The 10444-nt window shown below is 48.5% G+C and overlaps 1 protein-coding gene across 2 annotated transcripts; it reads left to right on the top strand.

Moving 5' to 3' along the window:
• Nucleotides 1-244: 244 nt before the first annotated feature.
• On the top strand, nucleotides 245-9550 carry SPATC1L (spermatogenesis and centriole associated 1 like; the record flags this gene model as incomplete). Of its 2 annotated transcripts, XM_080937770.1 has the most annotated exons (4): nucleotides 245-446; nucleotides 2292-2639; nucleotides 8813-8964; nucleotides 9224-9550. In XM_080937770.1, 4 exons carry the CDS (start codon nucleotides 245-247, stop codon nucleotides 9548-9550), a joined length of 1029 nt encoding a protein of 342 aa, XP_080793896.1. The 2 variants fall into 2 exon arrangements, with proteins under 2 accessions (XP_080793896.1, XP_080793897.1); XM_080937771.1 differs by lacking the exon at nucleotides 9224-9550 and having other exon boundaries at nucleotides 2292-2575; nucleotides 8813-8914.
• Between the last annotated feature and the right edge of the window lie 894 nt (nucleotides 9551-10444).

Here is a 10444-nt window from a genome sequence, read left to right as displayed (position 1 = left end):
ACTTCTCTGCATATCACCAGGTCCAGGTTGGTTTAGAGATGTCTGGGAGCAGAGGAGCAGACGAGGAAAAAGGACATTGGCTTTGTGGCGCTGCCTCTTTAAGGGTGACGACATCACAAGGCTGTGGAAGGCCAGGCATCGTGGAACTCCGTAGCCTTAGGCTGTCTCTGTGGGGTCTTCGGGCTCTGGATTTCCATCTCTATGGGGCCACAGGCCCAAGTGTGAGGTGCGAGCGTTTGACACCATGGCAGAGGGTAGCGAACTGATGAGCCGGCTCATGAGTGAGAATGCAGACCTGAAGAAGCAGGTGCGCCTTCTGAAGGAGAACCAGATGCTGAAGAGACTGCTCAGTGAGAGCTGCCAGGAGAGCTGTGGTCGTGGGAGCCGGGACCTGCTCTATCCCAAGGTCCCTACCTACCCCGAGGCCTGCTCCCCGGGGAACGGAGGTGAGGTGCAGGCTTAGCCAGGACAGGGCAGCTCTACCTGTAAAGGGTTGTAGGATTTAGACAGGCTTTGTGGCTATGCCTACAAAGTTGGTAGTGTCTTGCTTGAAGCACTACCACCTGGCTTAAAACAGGCAGGTTGTGATCACGTGGCTCCAGGCCTGCTGAGGTCATTTTTGTTTTGTTGGGCTTGGCTGTGTTTCTACTGATTGAGCTAAGCTGACATTCATTTGTCACCAGTTGAGTCACTTGGCTGAGCCTGTCTTCAGGAGAGGGGTGAAGCACTCACCCCAGAGGGAGATCCTGATATCAACTCTTGGGTGTCAACAGGTGGCAAAGCCTTTGGTGCCCCCAACTGATTACTAAATAGTTTCAGCTCAAACCTGTAGCTTTTTTTTTTTTTTAAGAGAGTGGGGCTAGGGGATGGAGGAGAAACATGCATGGGGCTGGTGACCATTTTCTTTGAAAACTAGTTGGTTGTGTTTTTAAAGTCCCCCCCCCCCCCGTTTAAAAAATCCATTTTTTATAAACAATAGTGCAATTCAGGATGTGGTTGTTGGATGTGACCTGGGACTTTGACTGGAATGTGGACAGAGCCCCTCTCCCAATCTCTGGTGGTCATATAATCACTCGTTCCCACAGTTCATTGCCACTAACGACTGTCAGAGGTTGACAAACCCCATGCCACCTGATCACGTTCCAAGGGCATGAGAGAGGGGCCTATCCCTAGTTTTGTACTTTTACACATGGAGTGCCATTTTATTGTTGTTGTTGTTGTTGTTTTTTGTTGGTCTTTTTTTTTTCTTCTTCCAGAACTAGTTGTTAAAGAGACTCTCTTTTCTCAGAATTTTTAGGTTTTGGCTTACTTTGGCTTACTTTGGTTGTCTGCCATCGAACACCAGTTCCAAGAAAATGTCATTAATGTACAGCTGTCCATAAAAGTCGTTGGTGCTTTGAAGGGTAAATGGATAGGCAGGCCCTCAAGGACCGGTGGGTCTTACGAGGGCAGACAGGGAGGTGTGTGTAGGTCTTGCTGGCAAGTTGCTATGCTTTGTTCTTATAAGACACTTTTGGGGCAGAGCGGTGGCTTCTGCCAATGAACATTTTAAGATTAGGATTTTTTGATGGGCCCTAATCCACTTTCTCAAGGTCGCTTGCTTTCTTACTAAGAGAACACGCTCTAGGTAGGTAAGAGTTCCGTAAGTCAAAGGATGGGTGGACACGTTACATTGGATGAGGACCATGAAAAACAAGGCAGTCAACATGCACACAGCCGAGCTTAGGTGTGGCTGTAGAAGGGCTCCCTCAAAAGCAAGGAAGCACACCCAGAAACGTTGACCGTAACAAATAGGGTTTGGTTTTTTTTTCAAGTACTGAGCTTTGAACTCAGGACCTACCCCATCTAGGCAAGTATCCTACCACTGAGCCACCACCCTGAGCCATAGCTTTGCTCTTATGATGAAAGTCACTGGCTGGGCCCACGGGCCAGCCAACAGAGGAACCAGGCGATTCAGGGGTGGCTGGATATGGGTAAAACCAAAAAAAAAAATTATGTTAAAGAAAAACTTACAGGATGGTGCCATTTGTGCCGAATTTGAAAAGCCTCTAGACGTCACTCCAGTGAGCGTGGTTGTGAGCACACCAAGACCCACATGCTTTCTGTTGAGTTCATGAAGCAGGGGTGGGATGGGGGGTGGGGGGCTCCCTCTATCTCCAGGTGAAAGGCCAGGGAGGGGCAGGGGCAGATCTCTGGTTGGGAGTGGTAGTTGGCACCCACAACCCCTGTGCTTCCAGATGTGTCTATGAGAACCACATCTGGCTTACTGTCCTTTTTCTTCTCCACCCCAGGTCCAGATTTTGGAAGGTTTGCCGGTGTCCCTGACACACCCTCCCAGCTACAGACATCCTCCTTGGAGGACCTGCTATGCTCACATGCCCCACTCTCCAGTGAGGACGAAGTCTCTCCGGGCTGTGCAACCTCCTCTCAGATACCTTTCAAGACCTTCCTCAGCCCTCAAGAACTACATTCTCGAATTGGCGACAGGAAGCTGTCCCCACTCCTGAGTCCTTTGCAGGACTCCCTGGCTGACAAAACCCTGCTCGAGCCCAGGGAAATCTCGAGACCTAAGAAGGTGTGCTTCTCGGAGAGTAGCCTGACCACTGGGGATAGGAGCAGGCGGACCTATTATCTAAATGGTATGGTACACACAGGTGGCCCTGGGTGGGAAAATCATGTTTTAGAGTCTTGACTGTGACTAGCTAGCTTCTCCAGTGAGGAGGAGCACTAGGGTGGGTCTGGGTCCCGGATTAGGTCTGTCCCGGCCTTTTGGAAAAAGAAAAAAATGGAAATGCTCAGTCTCAATATTTAGCTGAAAAAAAAAAAAAAAGTCCCATGCAGTTCCACATCTAAAAACTTTTGGGTTTATGCTCTCTAGGTATTACACCCGGGTCTGAGAGTTTTCTACTGTTTACTGTTTGGCTTGGGGCAGGATAAAACTTGAACATAGTCAAGTAGAATTTCCTGATACTTTTTTTTCGTAGTTTGTGCTTTTTTGTGTGTGTCTAATTTAGGAAGTCTCTGTTAAGCACAGGGTTATAGCTTTCATGGCTTTAGGTTTTGGATTTAGGTCTCTGACTAGGTACGAGAGTTGGGGGTTTTGTCTGTGGTATGAGGTTTGCATGTAGATGCTACTCCAGCACCAACATTTGGAAATATGGCTCTTCCTCATGGCTGACCTCAGCATCTTGTCAGAGCCAGTCCTCTTCCTGCACGTGAGTCTGACTCTGCACCCTATGTGGCTCAATATATCTATCTGTGTGGATCCGTTTGTACTCCATGTTTGTGGCTTTGTGTAAAACCACAAATCAAATTGTTTTGACTGTTTTAGCAACTCCCTATTTCTGTATTCACTTTAGGATCAGGTCAGCCATCTTTACAAAAGGAAGTCTGATGCCATCTTGACTGGAATGATCTTGGACCTACAGAACAATTACATTAATTTTTTTTTAGAAAAATGGCATCTTTCCAACATTGACATACTTTATTTTAATGACTTTTGGAATTAATATATAATTACATGATTTTCCCTTTTCTTTTCTTCCCTTCAGTCAGTCCCTCCCATCTCTCTCTCAAATTCATAATGGCTTCTTTTTCTTTAGATGTTGATATTGTGTGTGTGTGTGTGTGTGTGTGTGTGTGTGTGTGTGTATTTCTAAATATATAAATGCAGACTGCTCAGTCTGCATAACTTTACTTGTATGTATATCATTTCAGGGCTGGACACTTGAATTTTTTAATGAAAACTGTATGTTTATAGTTACTGAGGTTTGTACATTTTGTTTGTTTGTGTTTTGAGGCCGAATCTCTGTACATGGCTCCAGCTGATCTGAAACTCTCTATGTAGACTCTATGTGACCTCTGACTCACAGAGATTTGCCTACCTCTGCCTCCCAAGTGCTGGGTTTAAAGGCCTGCACCATCATCCCATTACAGGTAGTCATGAGCCACCATGTAGTTGCTGGGAATGGAACTCAGGACCTCTGGAAGAGCAGTCAGTGCTCCTAACCACTGAGCCGTCTCTCCAGCCTTTGTGTCCTCTGTTTTGATGACCTACCGAGTTTAATTATGGTTGCTTGCACAAATGTGAGTAGAGTTATTTACTGGGTCATGGGCTATACCACCAAAGATAAACAGTTTCTCTCTCCAGCTGCCAGTAACTGCCAATAACCCCTCAGCTAGGCTGGAGTCCCATGAGCCCCTCCCCATCTATTTTAGAACGTTTATGTACTCAGTGCCATGGGAGGTCTTCTGTAGGCAACAAGCTTAGCTGTTGTAAATTCTTGAGTGCACGGCCGATTCACAACCAGAAGACAAGCATCTCACAGCATTCCTCCATCCTTTGGTTCTTTGATTCTTTCCTCCTCTTCAGCAATGTTCTTTGAGCTCTAGGGCTGGGGAGGAATAAAGATGTGCATTTAGAGTTGAGCATTCAACAATAACCTTTTCTCGGTACTTTGAGCAATTATGAGTCTCTGCATTAACCACAGCCCGCTGCGGCGGAAGCTGCTCTGATCCAACACTGAAAGCAGCCCTAATTCCTGGGGGAGAAACATACATATTTACAAGGCAGTTTGACAGCATGTCCCTTTAGGGACATGGTAAGTTTCTTTCTAGGGTCTGTGACTTCAGCCATGGACTGTTAGCCAGGTTTACAGTACCAGGCAGGAATTCCTATCTGTGGAGCCGGTTTCATATCCAATCAGGAAGTGGTTTGTTACTCCTATAAAAATCATGCCACTACATGGACACACCCTGCCTGTCAGGCCAGCACTGTGGCATTTCTAGCACTGTAAAAGCTGCCTGCATTGGGGGAGCTTCCAGCCTGGTTCTCAATCCCTGGGCTTTTAATACCTGCAACTTTGCAAGACGAATAAGAAAGAAACACCTGGAAAGGCATAAGATTTCAATAGCCAAGACCGTTGTATTCATGGATTAGTAGATGTAGTATTGTTTAACAGTCAATATCAATAATAGCCCATAGATTATTGCAACTCTTATCAATTCTAGCTTATCTCTATGAGGAGAGAAGCAGAACCTTATGTTTATAGGACCCAGGGCAGATTAAAAAAGAACAACTTTTGAAAAGTGAACAGAGGACTCAAACTTTCCCATCCTAAGCTCACTGGGAAGCGACAGTAATTGAGGCAGTCGTAAGACACTTTGTGGGACAGACATACCTATCAATGGGAAAGAGCCAAGCAGCAAGCTCTTGCTGAGACAATTCAGTGGAGGAAGGACACTCCTGAACACATGGGCTGTATATACAAAGAGGGAAGCCGGGTCATACCTCACATCATATGTAAAGATCAACTAAGCATATAAAATGCCCGAGAGACCTAAGAATCCCCAAACCCATAAAACTTAAAGACACAGGGTTCGGTCTTTATTGCCGTGGAAATGGGTTTTTAGGTATGACACCAAAACCCTATGCAACTACCAAAGATACACTAAACTCCTTTTCCCACTGAGAAACCTCCTGGGCTTTAAGAGACATCAAGAAAAGGAAAGTCACTGTAGAAAATGTTTGTAAGTCATGCACTGGTAGAAGAATAGTTCCAGAATATATAAGGACTCTTGCAGGATGTGGTGGCTCAGTTTTATAATCTCAGGTCACAGGAGGCTGTGGCAGGAGGATTGCTTTGAGTTCCAAGGTAGCTTGGGCTATATAGTGATTTCTAGGCCAGCCTGGGCTACAGAGTATGACCCTGTCTGAAAAACAAACAAACTAGCTAAAAACCACAACAACCTCCTTGCCTTCAATAGTAAAGAGACAAACAATCCAATTAAAAGTGAACAAGGCTCTGGGGGTGGTGATGCACCCCAGGACAGTCATCATTTAGAGCAATGGTTCTCAACCTTCCTAACACCACAACCCTTTAATACAGTTCCTCGGTTGTGGTGACCCCCAACCATTAAATTATTTTTGCTGTTACTTCATAACTGTAACTTTCCTACTGTTATGAATCGCTATATACATATTTGATATGCAGGATATCTTATATTTGACCCCTGCCAAAAGGGCTGTTTGACCAGGAAGGGGTCATGACCCACAGATTAAGATCCGCTGGCTTAGGCAATGGAGACGAAAGAATCTTTAGTATTTGGCCAGCTTTGGCCGCACTGCAAGACTGTCTTTAAGACGTGCAAAGGGCTTGGGCGGATTGGCCAATATGCAACCTTAAGAGTGTAAGGAGAGCCACAGGGGTCCCGTGCTCCATCTCCATGGGCAGTAAAGCAAGCGCACAAGAGAGCGGTGTAAGATGAAGTGGTGTACGGATTGGAACACAGGATAGGGCAGCTGACTGAGGAAGGGAGTCTGGCATATCCTCAAAAGATCATAAAGTCTGACCCAGAAATCCTAGGGAACAGAAACACCTGTTCACGCAGAAACTTTGACACAGGTGTCCAACCGTTCATTCATAAGAGTCCAAAAAGGCAAGAAACGCAAACACCCATCAACTGACAAGCAGGTGAATAAAATGTTGCTTGTTTATATGATAGAGGATTATGCAAACACCAACAGAGATGATGAGTCAGTGTCATGCTGCAAGAATGAGACCCGAAAACATTATGCTAACTGGATGATGTCATTCGTAAAAAGGTACCTACTACACAGCTCCACCTATGCGACATGCCCATCTTTGATATATCCATGGGAGTGGGAGTTGCAGGAGCTGGAGATTGAAAAGTGATTGAGAATAGAATGGGGTTTGCTTGCTTTGGAAGGTCTTGGAAAGTTCTGGAAAGAGATAGTGGAGATGGCTGTATGGCTCTGTGTATAACCATAGAAGCAGCTGCCTGAAAGAGGGAGGGGTTACAGTATGTGAGTTGCATTCTGATAAAGGATTTTTAATTGACTGGCCAATCAGGTGACCCCAGCCTCTGCTGTACTGGATTCTGAGGGTCCCTCAAAGGATTCTCACGCAGATGAACCGACTGTTCCAAAGTTAAGAAACTAAAGCAGGGTGCACATCTGACAGCTGTTGGCTTGGCTGCTTGCTGGTTTCCTATGCTTGGAAGGACATTATCTGTCACGAGGGTCACTCTCTTTGAGAGAGAGGTCTTCCAAGTAGCTGAGCCAGGGTCACAGAGAATAGCAAAGTTCACTTTCTGTACTGGTCTATGCCTGCTGGTTGTTTTCCCCAGAAGACACGGAGGGACTAAGTTCTGAAGGTACCAAGAACCCAAAGTCTTTCTGCCACTTGGGATTCTGCAGAAGGGCAGGGGATGTGTCCTCAACCTCTCTGCTCTGTCTGGCAGTGACAGTGCTTCTGAAGGCACACTTGGGAAAGGCTGGTCCTGCAGGAGAAGTACTAGCTGATGCTACTTCCAAGTGCCCAATTATATAGAACAATGGCCAGGCTTCTCATCTGGCCTATTCCCCTATTCTGTGAGCCCAAGTTGGGGTTCCTGGTTTTCCTGTCTATCCAAGATTCTTCCTGGTTGTCTCATTTACTGGTATTCACAGTTAGGCTTGATTTTCAGCACAGTAATGTCCTGGTCGGTGTGTTTCACAGACCCTGGCTCAGGGCTTGATAATTGATAGATAGAGGGATGTTTGACCAAGGTTATATAGGCAAATCTAGCCCTGGGGGCTGTCCCCTCATGTCCCCATGATGGTAAGGAGGACAGCAATCATTTTGGGTCCCTCCCAAAAGCTCAAGGTCACAAGGCACCACCAGCAGGGACGAGGACCCAGGGCCCCACATCTCTACGTGGTTATCAGTGTCTTGAATGTGGTTGGTACTGAGCTACCATAATGCACACAGGGCCTGGGCTTCCTGAGCCACGTAGCCCTATTCATACACCGTTGAAGCCTTTGCATCAGACCTACAGGACCTCGTCAAACTGACATCCTGAAAGGGGTGTGAGTCTCAGGTCTTGCCTAGGTGTTAGCATTGTCCTCTGTCTTCTGTCAGGATGGACATGTGGGGCTCAGGAGGGATGCTCATGAACGAGAGCAGCAAGCTTGGTGTAGCATGTGGGGCTTCCTAGGCTAAGTTGCTGGTGCTGCCAGCCTGTGCTCTCTAATGGGGGAATTGAACTGAACGAGACTGGTACAGCTCATACCCATCCAAGTGTGAGTGGTCCACAGGGCCTTATAGACAGATCCAGGAGTGTTTTCTACAGGTTTTTTAAGTTCAGATGAGGTTCATTTTTTTTTCCCAAAGAGCACAGGGTTAGGGTTAGGGGTTAGGAGTTAGGGGTTAGGGGTTAGGGTTTTGAAAGGATGTTTAACAATGAGTTCTAGGACACCAGAGGCTGCTGTGTGGAGAGGGGGCTGTTTTTAGGAGGAAGCAGGGTAGTCCTGAGAAGTCTGAGAATAAGAAGGAGGGAATCTTTTGTCTGTCCATCACCCTCTCCACAGACACGGGTGAGAGGGTTGATACTGAACTTTCAGACACCGGCATTGGTGCCAATGCTGTAGACTAGAAGAGGCTGGGCTCTTTCCAGAGCCAGGGCGTGATGCCCCCACTGTCCTCAGAGAAGGCTGAGTTGGTGGGGTGGCCGAGCAGCATCTGGGAAGAACAGGAGAGAGTCCCGCTCTCTCTGGATAGACTTGGGTACCATCCCTCCCAGAGGCCCCACCCTCTTCTGCAGCTTCACATGGTTTTGGCTTCTTAGAGAGGGAGCTGTGTGCCCAGGTCCCGGGGGAACATGCTGAAAGCAAATGAAGAGGGACGGTCCCCTCTCTGGCTCCACACACCTCAGCTTTTTAAAGATTTTCTTGTACTCAGGCAGTGGGTGGGGGGGGGGCAAAGGTGCCTTAGTACCTTGAAATGGTCAGGATGGTACCTGTTTCACCCAGAGATCCAGAGTTTTTCGGGTGCTGAGAAGGATGGCCGCATCGTTGGGGAGATCGCGTTCCAGCTTGACCGGCGGATCCTGGCCTATGTGTTCCCAGGGGTGACTCGTCTGTATGGTTTCACAGTGTCCAACATCCCTGAAAAGATCAAGCAGGTACACTTTGTTGCCCCAGTTCAGGCCTGGTACGTGGGACACGTCCTGGTGCTGGCAAGTCCTTGCAGACACCTGACTCCTCTTGGGACCAAGTGTAACCTCCCCGCTCCCCTACAAGGGCTCATCCTGAAGTGCCGAAGGCTCCGAGGGCATCCAGTTTTCCTCTAAGCCTCCCAAGTCGGCCTTGCCTACCTATCTCCACTAGGGTTAGAAGCTTTGCTGACCCGAGGCCTTGTCTCCTCTGCTCTGTGTCCCTCAGACGTCTATCAAGTCCCTAGATGGCTCCGTGGATGAGAAGAAGCTACGTGAGCTGACGCATCGCTATCTGACTCTGACGGCACGGCTGGAGAAGCTGGGCTACAGCCGCGAAGTGCACCCGGTGTTCAGCGAGTTTCTCATCAATACCTATGGCATCCTGAAGCAGCGTCCAGACTTGCGGGCCAACCCTCTGCACAGCAGCCCGGCTGCGCTGCGGAAGCTCGTCATTGATATTGTACCGCCCAAGTTCCTGGGTGACTCCCTGCTACTGCTGAATTGCCTGTGTGAGCTCTCCAAGGAGGACAGCAAACCGCTCTTCGCCTGGTGAGCCGCTCGTCTCACCCTTCCTGCAATAAATGTGTTTGTTCCAAACCCGGGGGCCACCCGCGTCCTCCCGCATGGAAAGCTGTCTGCCCAGCTACAGTGGGGAGAGGCCTCCTCCACGGTCTGCGCTTGCCCAGGGCATCCAGCAGCCCGGGCCGCGCACAGCCACTGGGCACCCGTTGCTTTATTAAAAGCTTATTTATTTGTTTGCCTTACCTCTGGCTCTTTGAGGGCGTGGTGAGGTGTCTTGGTCTCTGCCGGCCTGCAAGAGCTGTGGGTCGGTGTTTATGAGCAGAACCTGGGGCTCGGCCACTGCTCAGGCTGAGCACTAGGACCCTTCTTAGCGTGGCATCCTGGAAAGCCTCAGTCTCCCCCCGCCCCTCCCCCGAAAGGACCAATAAGTCCTCTTCCAATTTGGGTGCCCCCAAATGCAGAGCTGGGGTCAAGATGGTTGTAGAACCGGCAAAGCCTATCAGAATGGAAATACAGCCCTGTGGTCAACGTTAGGGACTTTGAACTATGACCGAAGATGGTTTCAAGTCTGTTTGGCCCTATGATTGCGCATGTGCTGGGCCCTGGGATACTCTGTGGAGGAGAAAGCAGCAACAACATAGGCCAGGGGCCACTAAGAGGTGATTGGGCTTAGTTCTTGGGACCCAGAAGGCCTGTTCTTCTTGGACATTGGCCAGAATGGCGAGGTTACTGTGGCTTCACAGCAATTCCGAGCCCACAGTTCCTTCCTGGGTGCACACACCGGGCTCCAGAGCCAGCCCTACAACAGAGGGTTGAGATTGGGGATCCAGACACAAAGAGTGGCAGGACACTTGGCAAATTTGAGAGCAGGGGTGGCTCGGGCAGGAAGCTACCCCAAGCTGGTTTCTGTGCTGTCCCCTGAGTT

This window comes from Micromys minutus (assembly GCF_963924665.1).
Source record: "Micromys minutus genome assembly, chromosome: 25".
Taxonomy (NCBI): domain Eukaryota; kingdom Metazoa; phylum Chordata; class Mammalia; order Rodentia; family Muridae; genus Micromys; species Micromys minutus.
This window is presented reverse-complemented; position numbering and strand designations above follow the sequence as displayed.